Source organism: Protomyctophum bolini (assembly GCF_963924005.1).
Source record: "Protomyctophum bolini genome assembly, chromosome: 6".
Lineage (NCBI taxonomy): Eukaryota > Metazoa > Chordata > Actinopteri > Myctophiformes > Myctophidae > Protomyctophum > Protomyctophum bolini.
Genome location: NC_137867.1, coordinates 43,497,618 through 43,525,117, shown reverse-complemented (window position 1 = coordinate 43,525,117; position 27,500 = coordinate 43,497,618). Strand labels below are relative to the sequence as shown.

The window sequence follows — 27,500 nt, the reverse complement described above, 5'->3', positions numbered from 1 at the left end:
AGAGATGACATGAAGAGGTGAATAGCTCTCACTGTGTAGCTGGTCCACAGCAATCAATGTGGTTTTCTGGCCTCAGCTGGGACTGTTCTTCTTTTTTTTACTCCATCAATGTGATGGAGGGGGGGAGGGGGGGGGGGGGGGGGGGGTCTCCCAAACGTTTCTAGCTCGAGACAGATCATTTATTTCGTCAGTGCAGGGTACCCAAATAAATAAGGAATTAACCCAATTAGGACTGAGGCTGATTCTAAAAGTGGTTGTTTTCTGAGGAACTTCAAATGATGTATTAAAAAAATGACAAAAATGTTATGTTGCTATACAACACTGTGTGTGCGTGTTCCAATGATACTTAAGAGTGTGTGTAGCGAGAGTGTTTGGGGGGGGGGGGGGGGGGGGGGGGGGAAGGTCAAACTCTGACTTTTTAAAATGAACTGGTATGCTGGCCCTGGGAACTGGGGTTCATGCCATAGCGGTAGAGATAGAGTTCATCTCTCTGTCAGCTATGGAGGATCCCTGGCCTGAAAACCTCCGCAGACTGCCCTCGACAACCCTCTGTGCTCGTCATCGGGGCTCAGCTGTGTCGGCGTAGGAAATGAGATGGACAGCAGGTTCCTTATCTTATCAGACGCTAACCTTATCGCTAAACCCCGCTTTATTGGATCGCATTATACACCGGAGGACGTTTCCGTGAGCAGGAAAAGCCTCTCGTTTTAAAAGGTCGAAGAGCGGCTGAGCCGGGAAAAGCCTTCAGGAAATATAGCGGTTGTTCTCAACGTACGGGTCCCGGGCCGGGGACCCCCAGGGGGTCCTTAAGCTCTCTCTCCTCCGCGTCATCAGTGCCTGAGGTGGGGTTGGCAAAAGGGCCTTTCTGACTGTGTGGAGTTGGCATGTTCTGCCCGTGTCCCCTAGGGCAGTGGTTCGCAAACTTTTTCATATCAAGGACCCCCAAATTGACTCTTAATTAGCCCACGGACCGCCATTGAAAACATATGTCAGGGACCACCCATAAGAGAAGGTTATTAAGAGAAGCAGTGATTCTCAACCCGCTTAATTTCAAGGACCCCCAGTTTGACATGCATATTAGTCTACTAGTCAATGTTAATTTAACTCTGAGGGTGTACAAATGGAACCAAATGGACCCGTCAGGGTCCATTTGTACACTCTCAGAGTTACAGACCCATAAGGGTCCATTTGGTTCCAAACTATGATTTAGCTGGGGAACCCCTGGAACTCCCTGAAGGACCACTGGGGGTCCCCGGACCACCCTAGGGTCAATACTAGGGTAGGTACCCTCCCAAAAAACATGCAGTAATGGTATCTAAAACTACTCTCCCCCATGTCAGGGAAACTCTCCCCTGTCAGGTGAAAAGAAGCAGCTTGGACTCCCTCATGCATGGAAGGAAGCATGAGGTCAGATAGGACGAGGGAGAATAAAAAGTCACACCGTGTGAAATGAGGAGAGCTCTTGTCATCGTACATGTATGTTAGCGGACATTTTGACATTGTTTGACACCGATTTGCTCATATGACGTAAGTTTTCTTATTATAGGACACACCATACGAATCGCTTGCTTCAATACGTGTACAATAAAATGAAAACAGTCTTTCGAACTCCATTTCACTCAATCAATACATTCTACCTCCCCCCCTCCCCCCGAGCTTTACATAAGAAATCTGCTAAAACAAAAGGTTTTCATAATCAAATATATTGAGACGTGTGCGTGCACTGTGTGAAGAGTTAACGGACTATATATTTTCCTGTAAACCTCAAGTTCAGCAGGCATATACAGTTAATATACGGTAATATACAGGTGTGATGGTACAATCCGGGAGTTTACCGGAGTTTGTTGGAAAGTTTAATGGGAGTTTCCTGTAATATACACATCCGTATTCCATGCTTTTTGCGCAGCGTTGGGGACAATATTTAGCGGACAATTGACCTGAATTCTCCTTTCATTGTCAATGGAAAATCTTAGACGTGTGGCGACAAAAGCTGTTTATAGAAGGGGCTAGCGCCCCTTAAAATGGGTTACAAAAGAATCGTGGGATAAAAAGGTGGGGGGGGGGGGCTCACCTGAGAGCCAGCTGCTGCGTTGCTGATGAGGTTGTTATTGGGGTTGGCGATCCAGAACGTTGAAACTGCCCTGGAATAAAACACACAAAAGCACGCATGCACGCACGCACACAGGCACGCACACAGGCACACACACACACACACACACACACACACACACACAAAAAGAGTGGATATTAAAAGAATTACCTTCTTTATCTCGGTGGATAGATAGCTCTAATTGGATACAGTCCCTGAAACCTTAGAACTAATGCCATCTTAATGTAACTCTGGTGTACTTCGTGTGATGAGACGTACTGCGATAACAAACAATCTAATCTAAGCAGAAGGGGAGATTTTGACGACATCACCAATCATCTCTCAATATTCCACCACGCAAACGTACGGTAAGCCGTGGATGAGGACGCTCCTGATCAGCCGACAAGTTCATCAACTTGTTTAAACCGTAAGCCGAACGAGAGTCTTTTCCGCGCACGCACGCACACACACACACACACACTTGAAAAGTGGATCGTGCTACATCGCCTTTTTATTGCTTCTAGTGAAAGAAAAACAACCAATCCTCTTCCAGAGAGAGGAGGAGAGGCTGTTGTTTCAGAGATAAGAGTAGGTTATCTCTCACTGCACTGTGTTTCACGGTGTTCTGTACAATGTCTGAGAAGACCTGTCTGAGTGTGCTCCCCCTCCCCGACCCCCACACAAACACTTGAGATTCCTCAGATACTGTAATGTACAACACTGCATGGTTCCCAAACTTTTTCATGTCAAGTACCCCCAAATTGACACTAATTAGCCCCACGGACCCCCCCCATTTGAAAACATAATGTCAGGGACCCCTCATAAGAGATTTGTACGGCTCTAGCAGTGATTCTCAACCCGTTTGATTTCAAGGACCCCCAGTTTGAGTGAGTGTGGAACTATATAGTGGCCCTCTGGAGTGAGTGTGGAACTATAGTATAGTGGCCCTCTGGAGTGAATGTGGAACTATAGTATAGTGGCCCTCTGGAGTGAATGTGGAACTATAGTGGCCCTCTGGAGTGAGTGTGGAACTATAGTATAGTGGCCCTCTGGAGTGAGTGTGGAACTATAGTGGCCCTCTGGAGTGAGTGTGGAACTACAGTATAGTGGCCCTCTGGAGTGAGTGTGGAACTACTGTATAGTGGCCCTCTGGAGTGAGTGTGGAACTATATAGTGGCCCTCTGGAGTGAGTGAGGAACTATATAGTGGCCCTCTGGAGTGAGTGTGGAACTATATAGTGGCCCTCTGGAGTGAGTGTGGAACTATATAGTGGCCCTCTGGAGTGAGTGTGGAACTATATAGTGGCCCTCTGGAGTGAGTGTGGAACTATATAGTGGCCCTCTGGAGTGAGTGTGGAACTATAGTGGCCCTCTGGAGTGAGTGTGGAACTACAGTAAGTGGCCCTCTGGAGTGAGTGTGGAACTACTGTATAGTGGCCCTCTGGAGTGAGTGTGGAACTACAGTATAGTGGCCCTCTGGAGTGAGTGTGGAACAACAGTATAGTGGCCCTCTGGAGTGAGTGTGGAACTATATAGTGGCCCTCTGGAGTGAGTGTGGAACTATATAGTGGCCCTCTGGAGTGAGTGTGGAACTATATAGTGGCCCTCTGGAGTGAGTGTGGAACTAAGTATAGTGGCCCTCTGGAGTGAGTGTGGAACTACAGTATAGTGGCCCTCTGGAGTGAGTGTGGAACTACAGTATAGTGGCCCTCTGGAGTGAGTGTGGAACTAAGTATAGTGGCCCTCTGGAGTGAGTGTGGAACTATATAGTGGCCCTCTGGAGTGAGTGTGGAACTATATAGTGGCCCTCTGGAGTGAGTGTGGAACTATATAGTGGCCCTCTGGAGTGAGTGTGGAACTATATAGTGGCCCTCTGGAGTGAGTGTGGAACTATAGTGGCCCTCTGGAGTGAGTGTGGAACTACAGTAAGTGGCCCTCTGGAGTGAGTGTGGAACTACTGTATAGTGGCCCTCTGGAGTGAGTGTGGAACTACAGTATAGTGGCCCTCTGGAGTGAGTGTGGAACAACAGTATAGTGGCCCTCTGGAGTGAGTGTGGAACTATATAGTGGCCCTCTGGAGTGAGTGTGGAACTATATAGTGGCCCTCTGGAGTGAGTGTGGAACTATATAGTGGCCCTCTGGAGTGAGTGTGGAACTAAGTATAGTGGCCCTCTGGAGTGAGTGTGGAACTACAGTATAGTGGCCCTCTGGAGTGAGTGTGGAACTACAGTATAGTGGCCCTCTGGAGTGAGTGTGGAACTAAGTATAGTGGCCCTCTGGAGTGAGTGTGGAACTATATAGTGGCCCTCTGGAGTGAGTGTGGAACTATAGTATAGTGGCCCTCTGGAGTGAGTGTGGAACTATAGTATAGTGGCCCTCTGGAGTGAGTGTGGAACTATATAGTGGCCCTCTGGAGTGAGTGTGGAACTATACAGTGGCCCTCTGGAGTGAGTGTGGAACTACAGTATAGTGGCCCTCTGGAGTGAGTGTGGAACTATATAGTAGCCCTCTCCATGGTCAAAGTTGCCCACCCCTTCCCAACGTACTTTGCACTCGGTGCTGAGCGAAGGCACGCAGCCCCTATAGTGGACAGCATACGTACTTGCACTCGGTGCTGGGCGAAGGCGTGTAGTCCCAGTACACCTTGTCCCGGATGGCGGTGCAGAGGGTGTCGTTGCGGTCGGTGGGCAGCAGGGTCCCCGGGCGTGTCAGGAGGCCCAGGTTGTGGTAGAAGGTGTTGCGCTGCTCCACGCCGTCCTCCAGGAAGAAGCAGTGGCCCAGGGTGTCGTAGCCCACCGTGTCCTTCACCTGGGGGGGGGAAGGGTTAACCATTTTAGAAGAAGCAGTGGCCCAGGGTGTCGTAGCCCACCGTGTCCTTCACCTGGGGGGGGGGGAGGGTTAACCATTTAGAAGAAGCAGTGGCCCAGGTGTCGTAGCCCACCGTGTCCTTCACCTGGGGGGGGAAGGGTTAACCATTTAGAAGAAGCAGTGGCCCAGGGTGTCGTAGCCCACCGTGTCCTTCACCTGGGGGGGGGGGAGGGTTAACCATTTAGGCCTGAAGTCCAAATTAACCCATTCTGACCTGAGATCAGATTCATACGAAGGTTTCCACTGGACACACACTGGTCTGATCAACCCATTCTGACCTGAGATCAGATTCTAAAAAATGTCAGTCGCTCTTCGATTTTTCAAAAAATAGCAGACCTACAAGCTCGTAGCGCGCCACTCGGTGGCGCGCTACGAGCTTGTAGATCTGCTATTTTTCAATAGCTAAAGCATAACATGATGCTGACACCAAAACGGGTTCCCGTTCAGAATGGGTTAAAAGAAAGTCTTCTGAAAGAATATATATTCAAAGATGTGTGCCTCATCTTCACGATATTTCAAAAATAGCAGACCTATACAAGCTCGTAGCGTGCCACTCGGTGGCGCGCTATAAGAGCTTGTAGATCTTCTATTTTTCAATAGCTAAAGTATGACATAATGCTTAGTTAAAACACCAAAAGGGGTTCCCGCCCCAAAATGGGTTTTAATGACTAGTATACATATGTTAGCCAGTGTTGATTTTCGTCGACAAAAAAAACGTTTTCCACTGACAAAAATGAAAACTAAGCTATGATGACTAAAATTAACACTAAATATACTGACAATTTCTTCAAATAAAAACTAGACTAAAATGTTAGGAAGGGACTAGTGGACAAGAGATCCACTATAACGACGCTGCGGTGCGTTGTGAGCTTGTAGATCGGCTATTTTCAGCAAGTGAGAAAAAAAACAGTCGACGGCATCAAGGTCCGCCAAAATACATTTTGTTCGACTAAATCAACTGTACATTTAGTCGACCAAAACTAGACTAACACTAAAACATTCCAGAGGACTAAAATGTGACTAAAACTAAATTAAGACAATTCAAGAGACTAAAATAAAAATGTGCTGCCAAAAACAACACTGGTGTTGGCCCATTTAGACCTGAGATTCTACTGAATGTCTTCTGAATCATGACAGTTTTCTGAAAGAGCCTACAGTATGTTTCTATATGTTATATATGTTTCTATCGTGTCAGTAGATCTCAAAGTTTTACATGTCAAGGACCCCGAAAATGATATGTACTTGGCCTCCGACCCCCATCTGAAAATATGTAGTTCCAGGGACCCCCCCCCCCCCCCCCCCCCCCCAGAAGCAACGACTTGAGTTATAAACGTTTGAAAAGATCCTGACGTGTGTCCCACAGTGGAACAGGAACACGGGCCGTTCGCTATCTGGCCTGCTGTCTTTCCTCAGGAAGGACAATTCTTTATGTTCCTGTCATCGCATCGAAGGACACACGCTGGCATGTCACCGTTTGACGTCAGGAATGGAAATCACACTCACGCGCACAGGCAGCCGCGCACGCAAACACACAACGAGTTGTGTTGTATTGTAGAGCACCCACTGATATTGACACACACACACAAGCACGCATGCACACAAGCTCACACACACACACACACACACACACAAACACACGCGCGCGCGCACGCACGCACGCAAACACAGCTGTTTACTATACTCATTTGTATGAAACTGAGAGATGAATACACATTCCTGTACCAACTCCTCACGGAGGAAACCGATTAACCCATAAAGACCTGAGAACATATTTTACAAATGTCTTTCAGAAAAAAATGACAGTTTTCTGAAAAACTGTCTGTTTAGAAACTGTTGTTTCTATATCAGTGGTTCTCAAACTATTTCATGTCAAGGACCCCAAAAATGATGTGTAATTGGCCGCCGTCCCCCATCTGAAAATATGTTGTTCCAGGGACCCCCGATCTACAAGCTCACAACGTGTCGCACTGCGACGCGTTGCAAGCTTGTAGGTCAGCTATTTTAGTCATTACAACGGCATCAAGGCCCGACCGACAAAATACATTTTAGTGGACTAAATCAACTGTAGATTTAGTCGACTGAAACTAGACTAACACTAGAAAACATTCCAGGGTGACTAAAACTAAATTAAGTTTCATTCCGAAATAGAAATTTGCTGCACTGGCGATGTTGCTCCCGCGACCAGACTACAGATAAGCGGCTGAAGATGGATGGATGGATAGTTCCAATAGCATTCGGCGATTGTGGAATAGTTGTCTGGCTAATACGCGAGACCGCGCGCGCACGCACGCACACACGCACACGCACACACACACACACACACACACACACACACACAGTGTCTCACTGACCAGCAGTCCGTTGGTGGCGTGGATGCTGACGCAGCGGGAGAAGGAGTGGTGGATGGCCAGCCCGTCCAGGTAGGTGGGCTGGCGGTAGCCCCCCCGCCTGTCCACGTCGCCACACAGGTGGAAGTGCAGCGGGTAACGACCCCTCAACGCCTGCTGGCCCATGTTCCTGAGCTCCACGTGGGACAGGTGCACCGACGAGAAGTTACCAAACACCTGGGGAGGAGGAGGAGGAGGAGACGTTACCAAACACCTGGGGAGGAGGAGGAGACGTTACCAAACACCTGAGGAGGAGGAGGAGACGTTACCAAACACCTGAGGAGGAGGAGGAGACGTTACCAAACACCTGAGGAGGAGGAGGAGACGTTACCAAACACCTGAGGAGGAGGAGGAGACGTTACCAAACACCTGGGGAGGAGACGTTACCAAACACCTGGGGAGGAGGAGGAGGAGGAGGAGACGTTACCAAACACCTGGGGAGGAGACGTTACCAAACACCTGGGGAGGAGGAGGAGACGTTACCAAACACCTGAGGAGGAGGAGGAGACGTTACCAAACACCTGGGGAGGAGGAGGAGACGTTACCAAACACCTGGGGAGGAGGAGGAGACGTTACCAAACACCTGGGGAGGAGGAGGAGACGTTACCAAACACCTGGGGAGGAGGAGGAGACGTTACCAAACACCTGGGGAGGAGGAGGAGACGTTACCAAACACCTGGGGAGGAGGAGGAGACGTTACCAAACACCTGGGGAGGAGGAGGAGACGTTACCAAACACCTGGGGAGGAGGAGGAGACGTTACCAAACACCTGGGGAGGAGGAGGAGAAGTTACCAAACACCTGAGGAGGAGGAGGAGACGTTACCAAACACCTGGGGAGGAGGAGGAGACGTTAACAAACACCTGAGGAGGAGGAGGAGACGTTACCAAACACCTGAGGAGGAGGAGGAGACGTTACCAAACACCTGGGGAGGAGGAGGAGACGTTACCAAACACCTGGGGAGGAGGAGGAGTTACCAAACACAATAAGAGAAGGAGGAGGAGGAGGAGGAGGAGGAGGCAGCATAGAGTTACAGGTGTACAGAAGATAAGTTACCAAACACTTGGAGGAGGAGGAGGACGGAGGATGATGATGAGGAGTAGGGGGAGGAGGGGGGGAGCATGATGATGAGTAGGGTGAGGAGGGGGAGGAGGAAGTCTTATGGGGGTCGCCTGTGTGTAAACACAGCTGTGGTGGTGTTAATTACAGGCTGTTGGCTTTCACACATATACTGTACACAATGCTGTCCTTGATGTGGGACACACACACACACACACACACACACACACACACACACACACACACACACACACACACACACTTTACATCTGTGTCCAAGCAATGGTTCGGGCCAGAGGGTCGGGGGGGGGGGGGGTTGTTATGTCCTGGTGTTTTAGGAATATACTTTGTAAACCTGAATAATCTAATCAACCTGTGGGTTGAGAACCCAGAATTTGGGGTTGCCAAATTATTTTGGGGGGGTCCCCAGATTATTAAAAAAATAAGTTTTTCTTCTTTTTCTTTTTGCAAATGAATGGCTGGAAATGGAAATTAAGCGAGACATGGCTACCACTAGCCCGCTCCGGTAATGATGTGAGGCTCAGAGCAATGCCCCAAAACCAAATGTTCCTCTTTAGATCAGTGGTCTGGGGACCACCCACCCCAGGGGTCCTTCAGGGGGGTTCCAGGGAGACCCCTGTAAACCCAACAGTTTAAGCACTTTTAACACTATTTTATACTTCGGCTACTATAGCAAAAAGATCAAAAAGCTGTGAACTTGTAAAAGTATCATTCAGAAATCAGTCAAGCCTGTGGGGTGGCTGTGCAAAAAAAAAATAATAATAAAGGAAAAATAAATATTGAATAGTTTTAAATTGACACACAGTAGTTCTCAATTCTTTTGCCAAGGAATTGAACTCGAGGCGGACGCCCATCTGACAATGTTTTGTGCCGGGGACCATCACCAACGAAGACCCCCTGGGGGTCCCCTAGAACCCCCTGGAACCACCCCACGGACCCCTAAGGGTCCCCTGGAACCCCCTGGAACCACCCCACGGACCCCTAAGGGTCCCCTGGAACCCCCTGGAACCACCCCACGGACCCCTGGGGGTCCCCTGGAACCACCCCACGGACCCCTGGGGGTCCCCTGGAACCCCCTGGAACCACCCCACGGACCCCTAAGGGTCCCCTGGAACCCCCTGGAACCACCCCACGGACCCCCTGGAACCCCCCATGGACCCCTAAGCAATGCAGTAGGAGGTCTTGTGTGGGTACGTCTTAATCTGCTCTGCCTGGTTCCCGTTAGAGCATTGGCCAATCACACGCACGCAAGCACACGCACACACACACACACACACACACACACACACACACACTCTCTCACTCGTGCACATACAGTACTCGCATAGACACAATCACATAAAACACACACACACACACACACACACCACAGCCCGGTGTCTCACTCATAAATCTCTCAAATGCTCCCATGCACTCCTACGCAGATTTTGCCAGCATCATAGAAATGTGCGTATACACAGACACACAGACACACAGACACACACACACACACACACACACACACACACAGTACAGCCGTTTCTCTCTGTCAAGCACACACACACACACACACACACACACACACACACACACACTGACTGATCATTGAGCATAAGGGGCTAGGTTACATACATCCTGAGGAATGTTATTGTGTATGTACAGTACAGTACAGTACAGTACTTTAATTATACTGAATAAATATTGGACTTATGTATCACCGCGTGCGTGCGTGTGCGTGCGTGCGGTCAGGGGACATGTACTAATGGGTTTGACCTCCCCATGTGTACAGTATGGTGCTACAGTGTTGACATAAGAGACGTATAGAGATGGAGTGTCTTGTGTAGATAATATATCGTCTCTCTGTCAGAGCAGAAACCACTTATCTCCAGATTGTAAACCGTTTCTTCGTGAATTAAACCCGTACGCATGCTTGAAACGCGCACAGTGGTGCGTTTTGAGCTTGTGGCTCTCACTAGTGTCGCCACTCTCTTACTAGATGACTCTGCATAGACGGTATAGTAGAAACCTCCTACACACACCTTGACGTGGCCTCCGAAGGTGTCGTGGTTGTAGAAGTGACACAGGTTGTCTCCGTAGCAGGAGCTCTCCATCTCTCCGTAGATCAGGATGTTCCTGGAGAGCAGAGCCACCTCAGCACGCATGTCCACCCCGTCTAGGACCTCTCCTACGTGGGTGTACTGGGGCCTCCCTGGACGACACACACACACACACACACACACACACACACACACACACACACACACACATATATGTTAAACCGTGGGCGTATAGACATGTGCTAGAGCTCTCTAGCTCTCTCAGATAGATAAGACACAGACAGACAGACAGACAGACAGACAGACATCATTTTCAAATAAGTACTGCGTGGACTCCCAGGAGGTGTGCACTGCAGACCTGCGAGATTTATTGAGCAGAATAAGTGTCTTGGATTTCATGGCACTCCCACTTGGTAGACAAGCGGAACTTCTTTAAAAGGTTTGCCATTTTTATGCTTGACCCTGAAGGCTGAATTTAATTGCACACCAGTGTCCTTTCCTTGCCCCCAAAATACATCAATCTACAAGCTTTGAGCAAGAGTGTGACGAAGGTGTGTAATCGATAGTTTATAGCCTGTACTTCAATCAAAAAAGATAGAGATGTGGGCTGCCCAGCTTGGAGGAGCTGTACAGTATGCCCAAGCAGCGCTGCCTCCTGAAGAACTCCCTGACAATCATCAAGGACCAAAAAAACACAGCGTCTGTTCCCACTGCTGCCCTCAGGGAAAACATACCAGAGCATCAAAGACCAGCACAAGCAGCCTGAAAAACACTTTTCTCCCCCCAGGCTGTAAGGCTAGAAAGAAAGTGCCCTTCTGGGCACAGGTCTCCACCAGGAGTGTGTGTGATGTCTGGCAAAATGTTTAGGAGTAATATGAACATGTTTTTGTTGCAACAATTTTCTTCATTTTGTTGAGGAAGTGCAGATCCAGATCACTCATAGCATCTCTGAGGATATAATTCTGGAACTTTGGAGGGCAATCTTAGCCAATCGGTGTAGAATCTGAGAAATCCAACAGACTCGTCTTGATCACATGACTACAGAGGTCATGTGTACCGATCTGCGTGAGATTTGGATGAAATTATCTGTGTGACAATAAACATATTGAACATCTTGAAATATTGAGGGAAAGCAAAACGAGTCGACCTCGAAAGGAAGAAAAAACAAACAAGCAAACAAACACTGAACACAATTGGAATTTATCTGAGGAAAGTCCCAGAACAACTGCTCCTTGTGGCAGTGATCAAATCACTAAACGACTGTTGGGAGTAAACATGGAGGAGGTCTTCAACAATGATACTGTTGGAGTAAACATGGAGGAGGTCTTCTCTTCAACAATGATATTGACATTGACCTCCCAGCTGCACAACAGGACGTTAGCAAAAAGCACACACTGTGTACACGCACACGCGCGCGCACACACACGGTGCAGCTGACATTGATAATGAATGGTATTTTCCCAGCTGTTAAACCCTTCCCTCTAGGTAAGCATGTGTACTGTACGCACGCACACACGCATACACGCAGCACGCACGCACACACACACGCATACACGCAGCACGCACGCACGCACGCACAGTCCAGCCTTTCCATGAAAAGTTTGACATTATGTTGAAAACAGGAGACAAAGTGTGTGTGTGCATGCGTGCGTGTGTGCGTGCTGCGTGCGTCTATTTTTATTTTATTTTAATCAAAGCAATACAGCCTCATCAAAGTTGGTGTTGTGACTTAATTATATATTGTCAATGACTTGCATGAGAGGGGGAGAGGTGGTGGTGTTAGCTGCTTTAGCAGACAGTTTGAGAGGGGGAGAGGTGGTGGTGTTAGCATGCTTTAGCAGACAGTTTGAGAGGGGGAGAGGTGGTGGAGTTAGCTGCTTTAGCAGACAGTTTGAGAGGGGGAGAGGTGGTGGAGTTAGCTGCTTTAGCAGCCAGTTTGAGAGGGGGAGAGGTGGTGGTGTTAGCATGCTTTAGCAGACAGTTTGAGAGGGGGAGAGGTGGTGGAGTTAGCTGCTTTAGCAGACAGTTTGAGAGGGGGAGAGGTGGTGGAGTTAGCTGCTTTAGCAGCCAGTTTGAGAGGGGCACAGGTGGTGGAGTTAGCTGCTTAAGCAGCCAGTTTGAGAGGGGCACAGGTAGTGGAGTTAGCTGCTTTAGCAGACAGTTTGAGAGGAGGAGAGGTGGTGGAGTTAGCTGCTTTAGCAGCCAGTTTGAGAGGGGGAGAGGTGGTGGAGTTAGCTGCTTTAGCAGACAGTTTGAGAGGGGGAGAGGTGGTGGAGTTAGCTGCTTTAGCAGACAGTTTGAGAGGGGGAGAGGTGGTGGAGTTAGCCGTTTCGCAGACTGAGGGTCCAATGGAGTTTTTTTACTACTTTCCATTGGTTCGATATTTATATATTATATATATATATATATTTACGCACGCGCGCACACACACACACACACACACACACACACACACACACACACACACACACACACACACACACACACACACACACACACACACACACACACACACACACACACACACACACACACACACACACACACACACACACACACACACACACAGAGTGTTCTGGCTAATCCAACATCATGGACCACAGCACAGCTAACAAAACACAGCTTCTGCAGCAACTCTACGGGATGCCACTGACACTGACCCTCCACGCTGGAAGCTCGCCGAAATGCTTGTGGAGTCAGAAGAATAACGTGCGCTTTGCGGTTTCAGTTTCAGTGTGTGTGTGTGTGTGTGTGTGTGTGTGTGTGTGTGTGTCTGAGCATGCGCAAATGGCAGTTATATCCGCTGGATAGCGCAGTTTGATCCGTGGATAATTTTATATCATTATTGTCTCCACGAGGCCGAAGGCATGGGGAGAGAGTTCGTTTTGCTGTCCGTCCGTGCGTGCGTCCATGTATGTGTGTATGTGTGTGTGTGTGTGTGTGTGTGCGTCCGTCTGTCTGTTACCAGCTAATCTCCAGCACCGTTAACCCGGTCGATGCCAAATTTTGCACACACGCACTCCCTGGATGCCAACGATGAACCTCTGCCCCAAATTTCCAGAACGGCCTGTTATAGCGCCACCTGGAGGCCAACTTTTGTAAAACTTGTTCATATTACTCCTCCAGATTTTGTCCAAAAATCCCGCAAATCGTTACACGCTATCTCTATAGTCATGTGTTCAAGACGGATCTGTCCGATATTTCATATTCCATCCTAATTTGGCTAACATTGGCTTTCAAAGTTTGCCGGATTGGCCGGTTTTGAACAAAATAGCCTCAAATCATGATCCCACCCTTTTCACATTGGCCTGTTATAGCGGGGGGTGGGGGCTTTTCAGAGTAAAATCTGCCATATCTGCTGCCACTCTAGCACCTATATTTTGAAACATGCTGGTGCATCCGTAGGGTTAAGTGACCCCAACATCCCAAAGACAATAAAAATGGGACCCAGTGCCTCCCTGCTTGGCACTCCGCCTCAGGGGTTGGACCGGTCCCAGGGTGAGCATCATCGTGCCAAAACACGTTCAGACGGTTCACTGGCGGGACGGCAGCTATGCAAAACGCCTTGGATAAAAGGCGCCAATATAAATGCGACCATTTTCCATTTACTGGCCTCAAGTCTAGCATACCTGCTGCTATATTATCATCTCACAACATAATGTTATTACGTTGACCTAAATGGTCAACAAGGACAGTATGAGGACATGTGGAAAACCTAACGGTACATGTTAACAGCGGGCGAGCATCGGCTGACACATCGCCCAATCGCCCGTCATTGCCCAAAAAGATGAATTATTTGTATCTTTTGGGGCGATGTTGCCCTGCCCACACCATCGCCTGTTCGCCTGCTGTCGCCGGTAGTCGCCGGGTCACATAGACAAATATAATGCACTTCCAGAAAATTCATCTGGCTGTCGCCCGCCCGCTTAAAACGTACTGTTAAGAGTGACGCATTACATTACGTGGGTTACATCATCTACGGTTACATCATCTACGGATACCTGATTGTTTTGACATGAAATAATAATCTTGTATACCGTGTAGTGTTTTGTATCATTAGCGCGAACGTGACAAAATAGGCGTGAGTGGCAAAGATTTTAGTTAAAAAAACGTTCTCGCTGAAAGAATATATAAATTCAAAGATTTGCTCAACATTTTCATGATTTTTCTAAAATATCAGATCTATGAGCTTGTAGATCTGCAATTTCTCAATAGCAAAAGTATAGCATAATGCTTAAAACATCAAAAGGGGGTTCCCGTCCAGAATGGGTTAAATCGCGACTATTTTCAAAGGTTCACCCCAGAATACAAATCCAAGTCAGTAAGTAAGTAAGTCAGTAAGTAAGTAAGTCAGTAAGTAAGTAAGTCAGTAAGTAAGTAAGTAAGTAAGTCAGTAAGTAAGTCAGTAAGTAAGTGAGTAAGTAAGTGGGTCGGAGAGGCTTTATTGTCCCCGTTTCGCAACGTGAGATGGATTCTGAAGTGGAGCGCTGCACCTACAGCGCAACGGTTTGTTCATGAAGCATGAAAGGCAAAAACAAACATGTCATTTTGATGTATTTAAGTTCCAATGATCAATGCCAAAGGGAAAAAAACTAAAAACTAAAAGTTAATCGTTAACGATATGTACGGCCAACCATTCGTCGCCATGATCGTGACAACCCTAGGCACGGCATGCTTTATAGTGTCCACTGCGTTGGCAAACAGAACTTAACCGACACAATGGGGGAACTCCGCGCCGAGGTGGGGGGGAGAGAGCACGCAAATAGCCAAACAGACCATTTGCGTTTCATTTTGGCGTCTCACGGACAGCATTGTATTCCGTTTGTGAGATGATTAATAAGCTGTGTCCGTGCATGGAGCGAGTGACGCTGGGCGGAACAACAGGCTCTATGAATCAAGAGAGAATAATGTGTCGGGGTGGGATGGGACCGACGGACGGATGGTGAATGATTTACGAGTACAGGCGGAACCACTCCCACCACGCCAGAGAGGCCGCAGCGCTGAGTGCACGTGGACGTGTGTGTGTGTGTGTGTGTGTGTGTGTGTGTGTGTGTGCGTGTGCGTGTGCATGCGTGTGTGTTACTATACTTGTGAGGATCGGGTGCAGTACTTAGTTCAGACTAGTCATTGGTCCGACAAACGACAACCTACCTCAAACTAGGTCTTTCACTTCTAGTGATTTATACTAGTCGACTAGTTGCCTAGTTTACTAGTAGACTAGTCGAATAGTAGTTTAACTACATTATTATGTAAAGAAATGTATATAAGATATTTGTATATATAAAAACTGTGTACATTGGTGACTATAATCTAGCATTCTAGCTGATCTTGAGGCCTACAAAAACAGATATTTTTCTTTCTGCAGCAAGGTCGACTAGTGGACTTACTAGTGGACTAGTTGAATAGTCGACTACCTCAAACGCTAACGTAACCATAACCACATGCACGTACGGGAGCAGCACGCTAACGTAACCATAACCACATGCACGTACATGGAGCAGCGCATGTTGGAGCGGTTCCCGCATGTCGGACTAATGCTCCGTCGGAATTACGTGCGGATCCCGTGAGGATCAAAGGTATATATAGTATAGAATTTGAGAATGAAGACGATGCGAGGACTATTTTCCAGGTCCTCACAAGAAATACATTTTGTTTCACGGTTAAATAAAGATTTGGTTTACAATTGAGAAAACATTCAGGTTGCGGTTAGTTGCGTACCAACCAGTGGCATGTACCGAAAGGTTGCGTGCGTGCGTGCACCACTATGCATGTGCGTGCCGTGCGCGCATGTCCTCAGAAGTCCTTTGTTTGCTAGCTTCACTCCACACCTCCACCACAGAGACCTGTGTGTGTGTGTGTGTGTGTGTGTGTGTGTGTGTGTGTGTGTGTGTGTGTGTGTGTGTGTGTGTGTGTGTGTCTGAGCATGCCATGCATGCGCAAATGGCAGTTATATCCGCTGGATAGCGCAGTTTGATCCGTGGATCATTTTATATCATTATTGTCTCCACGAGGCCGAAGGCATGTTTTGCTGTCCGTGCGTGTGTGTGCGCGTGTGTGTGTGCGTGCGTGTGTTCGTGCGTGCGTGTCCTCCACCGCAGAGACTTTTATGTAAACAGCTAGGGAGAAACTTTCACAACAGACCAGCAGTAATATTGTATGTGCTATAAAAACCCAGGTGGACTTGGTTAAAGTGTGGTGTAGAACCCAGTGGACTTGGTTAAAGTGTGGTGTAGAACCCAGTGGACTTGGTTAAAGTGTGGTGTAGAACCCAGTGGACTTGGTTAAAGTGTGGTGTAGAACCCAGTGGACTTGGTTAAAGTGTGGTGTAGAACCCAGTGGACTTGGTTAAAGTGTGGTGTAGAACCCAGTGGACTTGGTTAAAGTGTGGTGTAGAACCCAGGAGGACTTGGTTAAAGTGTGGTGTATAAACCCAGTGGACTTGGTTAAAGTGTGGTGTAGAACCCAGGAGGACTTGGTTAAAGTGTGGTGTAGAACCCAGGAGGACTTGGTTAAAGTGTGGTGTAGAACCCAGGAGGACTTGGTTAAAGTGTGGTGTAGAACCGAGTGGACTTGGTTAAAGTGTGGTGTAGAACCCAGTGGACTTGGTTAAAGTGTGGTGTAGAACCCAGTGGACTTGGTTAAAGTGTGGTGTAGAACCCAGTGGACTTGGTTAAAGTGTGGTGTAGAACCCAGTGGACTTGGTTAAAGTGTGGTGTAGAACCCAGTGGACTTGGTTAAAGTGTGGTGTAGAACCCAGTGGACTTGGTTAAAGTGTGGTGTAGAACCCAGGAGGACTTGGTTAAAGTGTGGTGTATAAACCCAGTGGACTTGGTTAAAGTGTGGTGTAGAACCCAGGAGGACTTGGTTAAAGTGTGGTGTAGAACCCAGGAGGACTTGGTTAAAGTGTGGGGTAGAACCCAGTGGACTTGGTTAAAGTGTGGTGTAGAACCCAGTGGACTTGGTTAAAGTGTGGTGTATAAACCCAGTGGACTTGGTTAAAGTGTGGTGTAGAACCCAGTGGACTTGGTTATAGTGTGGTGTATAAACCCAGTGGACTTGGTTAAAGTGTGGTGTAGAACCCAGTGGACTTGGTTAAAGTGTGGTGTAGAACCCAGTGGACTTGGTTAAAGTGTGGTATAGAACCCAGTGGACTTGGTTAAAGTGTGGTGTAGAACCCAGTGGACTTGGTTAAAGTCTGGTGTAGAACCCAGTGGACTTGGTTAAAGTGTGGTGTAGAACCCAGTGGACTTGGTTAAAGTGTGGTGTAGAACCCAGTGGACTTGGTTAAAGTCTGGTGTAGAACCCAGTGGACTTGGTTAAAGTGTGGTGTAGAACCCAGTGGACTTGGTTAAAGTGTGGTGTAGAACCCAGTGGACTTGGTTAAAGTGTGGTATAATGCATGGGTCTGAGAGGCTATACGGCCCCCAGAGAGACACTCTAATGCATGGGTCTGAGAGGCTATACAGCCCCCAGAGAGACACTCTAATGCATGGGTCTGACAGGCTATACGGCCCCCAGAGAGACACTCTAATGCATGGGTCTGACAGGCTATACGGCCCCCAGAGAGACACTCATACCTTGTATGCGGACCTGCCGGCTGCTGCACTCGGGGCAGGGCAGCAGCGTGAACTCCTCGGCCTGGTGCATGGAATAGTCCGTGCTGGCAACCACGATGTGGTCCCCTTGGCGCCAGGTCTGCTGCAAATCGTCCTGCAGGTTCAGCACCACCTGGTCCACAGCGTCCACCTGGAAGCCTGAGATGGGAAAACCTGTGGACGCGGAAAAACCACCTTCAATATCGCTGCTCATTCCACTGTTTTCATTTAGTTTTATGTAAAGCAGGAAAACGACATGCACATCCCAGTTTCAGAATACGGTGCTGGACCCCAAAAAAAACTGAATGAAGAAAAAAGTGGAATGTCCACACACAATATAATTCAAATTAATTTAGTTTTATACTGTACCTTAGACTTAGGGCTCTATTTTCGTCCATGCTAAACCCCTCATTCCCTAAATGTCTATTTTTTGTGCAATCACTCCTATAGACAGCTATGTCCCTGGGTCTGTCCCTGGCTGGGTCCCTGGGTCTGTCCCTGGCTGGGTCACTGGGTCTGTCCCTGGCTGGGTCACTGGGTCTGTCCCTGGCTGGGTCACTGGGTCTGTCCCTGGCTGGGTCACTGGGTCTGTCCCTGGCTGGGTCACTGGGTCTGTCCCTGGCTGGGTCCCTGGGTCTGTCCCTGGCTGGGTCCCTGGGTCTGTCCCTGGCTGGGTCCCTGGGTCTGTCCCTGGCTGGGTCACTGGGGCTGTCCCTGGCTGGGTCCCTGGGTCTGTCCCTGGCTGGGTCCCTGGGTCTGTCCCTGGCAGGGTCACTGGGTCAATGAGTCACTGGGTCTGTCCCTGGCTGGGTCACTGGGTCTGTTCCTGGCTGGGTCCCTGGGTCTGTCCCTGGCTGGGTCACTGGGTCTGTTCCTGGCTGGGTCCCTGGGTCTGTCCCTGGCTGGGTCACTGGGTCTGTCCCTGGCTGGGTCCCTGGGTCTGTCCCTGGCTGGGTCCCTGGGTCTGTCCCTGGCTGGGTCACTGGGTCTGTTCCTGGCTGGGTCCCTGGGTCTGTCCCTGGCTGGGTCTGTCCCTGGCTGGGTCCCTGGGTCTGTCCCTGGCTGGGTCACTGGGTCACTGGGTCTGTCCCTGGCTGGGTCCCTGGGTCTGTCCCTGGCTGGGTCACTGGGTCACTGGGTCTGTCCCTGGGGGTCTGTTCCTCCACTCGCTGTAGGCCGTCACAGAGAAGGTCCTTACCGTTCCTCCACTCGCTGTAGGCCGTCACAGAGAAGGCCACCCCGTCCGTGGTGGTGAAGGTCCTGCGGGCCACGGCCTGGCCTCCCGTGTCGTGGTTCTCGTGCTCGCGCACGTCCTCCGAACACGACGCGTTCCCTCCGCCCACCACCGACACCAGAGCCCACGCCTGTCTGCAGGGGGGAGGGGGAGTGAGAGACATATATACAGAGAGAGAGAGACAGAGAGAGAGAGAGAGATGAGTGGTTTGCTTGGTAATTGCATATAAAAATCGGGACATTGGCACGACACGCTCTTTAAATTCCAGTTTTTAGATCCCATCATCCTATCAGTGTTGTTCTCCGCCCTGCATGGACACGCCAACGTGATTCTAACGGGAACAGCGTGAGTCACCGCTGTGAAAACAGACACACAGCTGAACTGGACATTCATTATACACTCCAATCATTTCTTCTTTTGAGGGGCGCTATAGCGCCTCCTACACACAGGTTTAATGTATGTCTTTACTGCAATGTTTGTTTTGTAAACGCCATTGACAATGAAGGGAAAATGTCTCTTTATTGTTAATGGCGTTCAATGTTTGTGTTTGCACCGTTTGTTTTACATCACCATTACATCACCATATCAACTTGAGTTAGACGTTAAGATCACGGGTGTGATTTTTTTTCTTAGAGATGCGCAAGATATTTAATTTAATTTAATTAGACCGGGGGAGGGGGGGTGGGGGGGGGTCTTCTAAAGGTCAGATCTGAAGATGAGTCCATGTGACTCACTGTTAACCCATTAAGACCTGAGGTCTGGCTGTGTGAAATAAAATAAGAAATATCAAAGTTATTCAAGATTTCCAATCATTTCAAGAATAGCAGATGTACAAGCTCGCAGTGCAGCCCAAATTGACGTGCTCTGAACTTGTATATCTGAAACCTTTTTGAGATCCTAAGAGTTGTCTTCCATTGTTGCTAATGTAACTAACATCTAAAACGCTGCCGCGGTTTTAAAGGGTTAATCCTCATCACTGGGACTTCATTACAGCCTCGTCTCATCTCTCTCCAAGAAACAGTCTGGCTGTGTGTGTGTGTGTGTGTGTGTGTGTGTGTGTGTGTGTGTGTGTGTGTGTGTGTGTATGCGTGCGGGGGGCTTCTAGACTGAGGAACTGGGAAGAGTTGAGTCATCATGGATTGAATTATTTTTATTAATATCTGCTGGCTGTGCATGCACATGGGCAACACACGCGCACGCACACACACACACACACACACACACACACACACACACACACACACACACACACACACACACACACACACACACACACACACACACACACACACACACACACACACACACACACACACACACACACACACACACACACACACACACACACACACACACACACACACACACACACACAGTACAGAAATAGCACTGATTTAATCCAGTTTTACAGTTTTATACAGTCTCATTGAGAAGTTACTGCTACTGCAGCTCGTAGCGTTGGTCGTGGTTATTTCTGAACATACGGCTCCTGGGGTGCGTGTTAAAATAACTCCATCCACTGCTACTATATTAACTGCTGCACTGTCAGGAGAACGCTACCGTCTGTCACAACGTGGCTCTGTTTACATACTGATGAATAGGGCTGGGAATCTGTTGGTGTCCCACGATTCCATTCCCATTCTTGGGGTCACGATTCGATTCAAAATAGAGTCTCAATCCAAAAACGTCACAATCTACTCCAGTGTTGAACTGAAGTGACTACAGTTTACTGTGATTAGGGTAAGCTTACATGTAGTGAAAACTGGTTACAGTGAAAACTGTAACCAGAAAAAAAATTAAAATCTTTAGATTTTTGGAAATTATGAATCGATTTTGAATCGTTCATAACGGGAATTGGGAATCTTTTTTTTTTCTTTTTTTTTCTCTCCAAATCTCTCCAAATCTTAAAAAATAAATGCCACACACATCATTTCTCCAGCTGGGCATTATGGCAGGCCTTTGGAATATTTGTTGAAGGTCTGGTTCATTAAAATGAACCAGTATTTAATGTATTTAAAATCCATTGTTTTTTACATAATATGAATGAATGAGCCCGGCTGGAAAGTGTCTGGAAAGAGGGCGGGGCATAGCTAAAGGTCAAGTCTGGGGGTCCTGGACACAGAAAGGTTGAGCTGGGTTAATGTGTGAATGGAATGCATGTTGAATGTAAACGTCCATTGAATGAAGGCCTTATAGAGATGCACCCTCTGCCGTCGGTAGCAGATGTTGAAACAGCAGACGTTGTGAATGTAGTACACACACACACACACACACACACACACACACACACACACACACACACACACATACAGTACATTCATGTCATCCTTATGTAATATCTTACAGATGGCACGGCTGGCCCGGTACAGGCAGGGTGTGAACTACATTGGATAATGAAGTGTGTGCGTGCGTGAGTGCGTGCGTGCGTGCGTGGACTACCGTTTGTTTTCACTGACGAAACCCAAACAAAAACTGAATACAAACTAAGCTGTTGACTAAATATATTGCCAACAAATAAAATACTTAGACTAAACGTTTTTTTAGTGGAGAAGAGATCCAGTAGAACTAAAAAGACGAGTCATCTTATGTTTGGTTGCGCTCCGAAAACAGCAGATCTACAAGCTCACAAGGCGTCGGCGTTGTGAGATTGTGGATATAGGTGGTAGAGAATGAAGAAGTATGTGGAGATCGGAGAAAGATGGGAGAAAAATGTGTGATAGAAAGAATGAAGGAGTACAAGCATGGAGAAAGAAGGAATGTAATAACAACAGTGGGTGAGGAGTGATGGAGGGGTGTAGGGCCGTTAACCCATGAGGACCTGAGGCCGATTGTAAAAAAAAAGAAGGGAAAAAAAGGTCTTTTGGGAAGCATTTTACTGTCTGTCTCTCTCTCTGTCTGTCATTATCAGATGACCTTACGGGACCCTCGTCACCAACACTGACGTGACCTTAAGTTCTCCGTCCCCCGGTCGCCCCTGGGCCGGGCACACATAGACATCAAAGGGGACTTAAGCCCCTGCCCTTTTACCCGTCTGTAAAACAACTGCCCTCTCCAGACCACGAATGCAGCATTTACTACATGGTGGAAGAAATTCAAATGTCCCTACTCTCCTCTCCTTTCCATGCCATGCCGGAAGGCAGCATTCAGGAGAAGTCTCCTGAAGTCTCCTGAACTTGAACACAGTATTTTGTGTTGAACTAATTCGTTTAGAAATACATTTCGTCACACACCAGCATCTCCACTAGCTAAAGAGTGCTGGGTTGCACCACGAAAATGGCTGGTCTACAAGCTCTCTACAAGCAAGTTGAGAGCTTGTAGATCTGCTATTTTCGCTTATTTCTGTCCAAAAGTGCCCTCTTAACGGGCCGGGGCCCCTGTCTCCGTCCCCCTGTCTCCCCGGGCTGGGGCCAGGCCGGGCCCCCTGTCTCCGTCCCCCTGTCTCCGTCCCCCTGTCTCCCCAGGCTGGGGCCAGGCCGGGCCCCCTGTCTCCGTCCCCCTGTCTCCGTCCCCCTGTCTCCCCAGGCTGGGGCCAGGCCGGGCCCCCTGTCTCCGTCCCCCTGTCTCCGTCCCCCTGTCTCCCCAGGCTGGGGCCAGGCCGGGCCCCCTGTCTCCGTCCCCCTGTATCCCCGGGCCAGGGGCCCATTCATCATTGAAAGAAAAAGGCTACACTTTGTGTCAAGGCTATACACAATGCACATATGGCGCTGTCACACACACAGACAGAGCATGTGCTCCTCGGGGGCCATTGTTGTTGCCTTATCACTGTCATCTCCGTAAAGGGAGGTCCTGTTTAAGATTCCACTGGACCACAATGAGGTTATGGACGCTCTGGTGGTGGTCTCTCCTCTCTCCCAGGGGTGTGACTTCTAAAACGCTTAAAGTGCTAAATGTTTACCAAATGGTGTAAGCGATGTGTTGTTGTTGATGACGTTTGTCCACAATCATTATCCCATTTAGTCCTGACGACGATTCTACAAATGTCTTCTAAATCATGACAGTTTTCTGAAAAACCTCATGTTTCTGTGTCAGTGGTTCTCAAACATTTTCATGTCAAGGACCCCCAGAAATGATATGTAATTGACCGCCCCCCCCCCCCCCCCATCTGAAAAGGGATCCACCCCCCCCCCCCTGAAGCAAATATTATATAGTTAAAAACGTTCGCTCTGAAAGAATATATATTCAAATATTTTCACGCTTTAAAAAAAATAGCAGATCTACAAGCTCATAGCGCGAGTGCCGCTCTATGAGCTTGTAGATCTGCTATTTTTCAACAGCTAAAGTATAAAATAATGCTTAAAAGTTTAAAACACCAAAAGGGGTTCCCGCTCAGAATGGGTTATGGAAGGATGGATGGATGTAATGGGTGGCGGTGATGGCGGATGTGAGAATTCCTCTGAACTATTTCACAATAATTATGTTCGCTGTCGGGAAAAGCTAAATAATAAAAAAAGTAATAATGAGTGTTTTTTAAAACCTTTAAAGCCTCTGTGCCTCAAACAAAGAAGATATCCAGCTCAAGTGAAGTTAGAAGGCATGGACAATGTGATGTGGAGATAGGGTGTTCAATAGCATATAGATTTATTAAAGAAAATAACAATAGATTTGTGCCCGACAGAGAAATCTAGAAAAAGTGCCCCTCGGGGCACAGGTCTCCACCAGGATAATAGCATTTGTGATGTTTGGACAAAATGGGTAGGAGTATATGAAACCGGAATGTTTTAGTGTCTCGATACATACAGTACTATATTAGGTATTGAGACCGCAAAGACCACTAGTGGGGGTCCCTGGAATTTGACCCTGGGGGTCCCTGGAATTTGACCCTGGGGGTCCCTGGATTATGACCCTGGGGGTCCCTGGATTATGACCCTGGGGGTCCCTGGATTATGACCCTGGGGGTCCCTGGATTATGACCCTGGGGGGTCCCTACCGACAGTTTGGGAACCAATGTACTGCTAGAGGATCCTCAGAAGGGGAATGAAAATGCATTTGGTTATTTCTCAGTTTGCATTTCCATCCTTGGCTTGGACTCTTCAACGGACGCTCTTAAAACGTTATATGTGGGACTTTTACAGCCTGCCGACAAAGCACTCTATGCTTTCTTCACTTCCTCCACTAGAGCAGTGAGACGTTGTTTCCTGGCCGGTCTCACAAGAAGCAGAGGAAGGCCGGCCAGATGATGCCGCCGTGTCCCAGATTCACCTTTAAGCCATTTAGGCCTAAAGTCAAAATAAATAAATAAATAATCTTCTAAATGACAGTCTTCTGTCTATTTCTGTATCAGCGGTCTCAATATTTCATGTCAAGGACCCCCAGAATGATCTGTATTTGGCCGTGCACACACCCATCTGAAAATATGTTGTTCCAGGGACCGCCCTGCAGGAGCAAAGATTTGAGTTAAAAATGTTCGCTCTGTAAGAATATATATTCAAGTATTTGCGCCACATTTTCTAAAATAGCAGATCTACAAGCTCCTCCTAGCGCGGCACTTGGTTTCACAGCTGAAGTGACACAGATGTATTCCAGGTTTGAATGGATTAACATAATGCAACATAAGGTCCTACTTCACCCAGCGTGCAGCACTGGGTTCACTTTTCCACCATGTTATGGCAGCGCTGACGTTAGCGCTCCGTCCAAGAGAATCAACTCCACATTTTGGCTTTCATGTACAAACAAACACGTGACCCCCCCCCCCCCCCCCCCTCTCTCCACCAAAGTCTATATACTGGAGGAGAAGAGTGATTTAGATTCACATTAAGCTTCGGTTATATGTGCTCTCCCCTCCCCGCGCCCTGAAGTCCGATTACATCTGCTATTTCCACTTTGTGCCAGCAGGATTTACAACCAGATCACTCTGCCAGGTCACATACCGTAGCGCTTGGAATGAAACGTCTACCGAGGATTCTTCTGACCCCTAATGACACTTTTTAGCCCAGGGTATGGTTGGTTATCGTACCGATTGCACTGTGAACAGTATAATTGATCGGCTTTGCATAGTGCAGGATAGCATAGATAGGTGTGTAATACTAGCCTAGCCTGGCGTGGTTCACTGATGTTTCCTCCCCGGGGAAGAATCCTTCAGTGAATCCCCGCTATGAGGCTGGCCAAGCCAGGCTAGTGTAATACTAGTATACTGTTGTTCTGTATAGAGCAGTGGTTCCCAAAGTGGGGTCCGGGGACCCCCCAGGGGTCCTTGAGGGAGTTCCAGGGGGTCCCCAGCTAAATGATAGTTTGGAACCAAGTGGACCCTTATGGGTCTGTAACTCTGAGAGTGTACGAATGGAACCAAATGGACCATAAATTAACATTGATTTTACAATATAAATTGGGGGTCCCAAAGATAGAAATGCCATTAAATGGATGTCCGTATAGACTAATGCATGTCAAACTGGGGGTCCTTGAAATTAAATGGGTTGAGAATCACTGCTAGAGCCGTAAAATCTTCTCTTATGGGGGGGGTCCCTGGAATATCTTTTCAAATGGGGGTCCGCGGGGCTAATTAGTGTCAATTTGAGAACCACTGGTATAGTATAGAGGGAATGCGCGTGCATAACGTGAGTGGCAAATTGTTTAATGCAATCAGATAGGACTTTTCTGTTTGTATGTACTAGGAACTCCACTCCAGTTCCACGTGTTGTCACCCTGGCGGTGTCACCCTGGCGGTGGTGTCACCCTGGCGGTGTTGTCACCCTGGCGTGGTGTGAGTAATGAATGTGATTGATGCACATGGAGAATAGGGTGTAAATGGAAGTAGATGGAAATAAGATAGCATTTTGTTGTGTATTGTCATGTTGAAATGCGCGCGCACACACACACACACACACACACACACACACACACACACACACACACACACACACACACACACACAGACACACAGGTGCCGCGCAGAATCACACGCCGCGCTAGAAGCCCTTTCTTTTTTAGAATCGGCCTCAGGTCTAACTGGGCTAAACACATGGCAGGCAGTGGGGGGTCCCTGGCAACACCAAAGCCAATGAGGGGTCCCTGGCAACACCAAAGCCAATGAGGGGTCCCTGGCAACACCAAAGCCAATGGGGGGTCCCTGGCAACACCAAAGCCAATGAAACACAAGCTGATAGAGATGAAAGAGTCCCGCCACAGCGCCAGGGTGCCCACCACCCCACTGTCACACCAACACAGGATAGACCCAGTCTGGGTCAGAGAGCCTCCCAGCCCACCCCACAGCCTCACAAACAAGCCCCCAAGTGGGGGTGGGGATACGATAGAGCCAGGGCTGGGTCAGAGAGCCTCCCCAGCGCCACCCCCACTGCCCCACAAACAAGCCCCCATGTGGGGATACGATAGAGCCAGGGCTGGCAGCCTGTCATTACAGCCTCTCTCTCTCTCTGACTGTGTGGACTATATGGACAGGGTTCTTTTCCTGCCAGGGGCAAGAGAGGGAAAATAACATAATCAAACGGGCCTCTGTCTGTCTGTCGCCCGGCTGCCAATTTACACTGGCGTGTGAGATTCTGCGTGTGTCTGTGTGTGCACACGCGTGTGTGCACGCGAGTGCGTGTGTTTGTGTGTGTGTCTGCGTGCGTGCGTGCGTGACTGTCTGGTGTCCTACATACATACATTAGAGCAGTTGGCAGCAGTGGAAAAAACGTACTCGAATGTTTCACTCGAGTAAAAGTATCAATACTGCAATATATGGAAATACTCTTCCAGGTACAGTATAGGGCTGTCGGATCCCCAAACGTCTCAGCCCGAGTAGCTTCTTCATAAAGAAGAAGCTAAAGTTTCTAGTTTCTAGAAGCTAAAGTTTATGAAGAAGCATAACGTTCTTCATAAAGAACTTTTATGAAGCTCTTTCCACATACTTTCATTAACCCATTCTGACCTGAGATCAGATTCATACGAGGTTTCCACTGGACACACACTGGTCTGATGAACCCATTCTGACCTGAGATCAGATTCTAAAAATGTCAGTCGCTCTTCGATTTTTCAAAAATAGCAGACCTACAAGCTCGTAGCGCGCCACTCGGTGGCGCGCTATGAGCTTGTAGATCTGCTATTTTTCAATAGCTAAAGCATAACATGATGCTAACACAAAAACGGGTTCCCGGTCAGAATGGGTTAAAGTAGCCATTGCCACGTGGTCGCTTTGGTGACACGTTGTGACATTGCAGGTTCCGAATGCATTTACAGAAAGTAAACTATAGTAAAATATGCACATCACTTCATGTTCA

General features: G+C 48.3%; 1 protein-coding gene across 1 annotated transcript in view; it reads right to left on the bottom strand.

Annotated features, from left to right (window-relative positions):
* The window catches only part of cemip2 (cell migration inducing hyaluronidase 2), a 90,987-nt gene that overhangs the window by 29,606 nt on the left and 33,881 nt on the right, over positions 1-27,500 (bottom strand). The window contains 6 exon segments of the mRNA XM_080766532.1: positions 2,072-2,141; positions 4,691-4,896; positions 7,308-7,520; positions 10,441-10,610; positions 18,036-18,227; positions 19,252-19,421. Of these exon segments, the coding sequence (XP_080622658.1) occupies positions 2,072-2,141; positions 4,691-4,896; positions 7,308-7,520; positions 10,441-10,610; positions 18,036-18,227; positions 19,252-19,421 (1,021 nt within the window).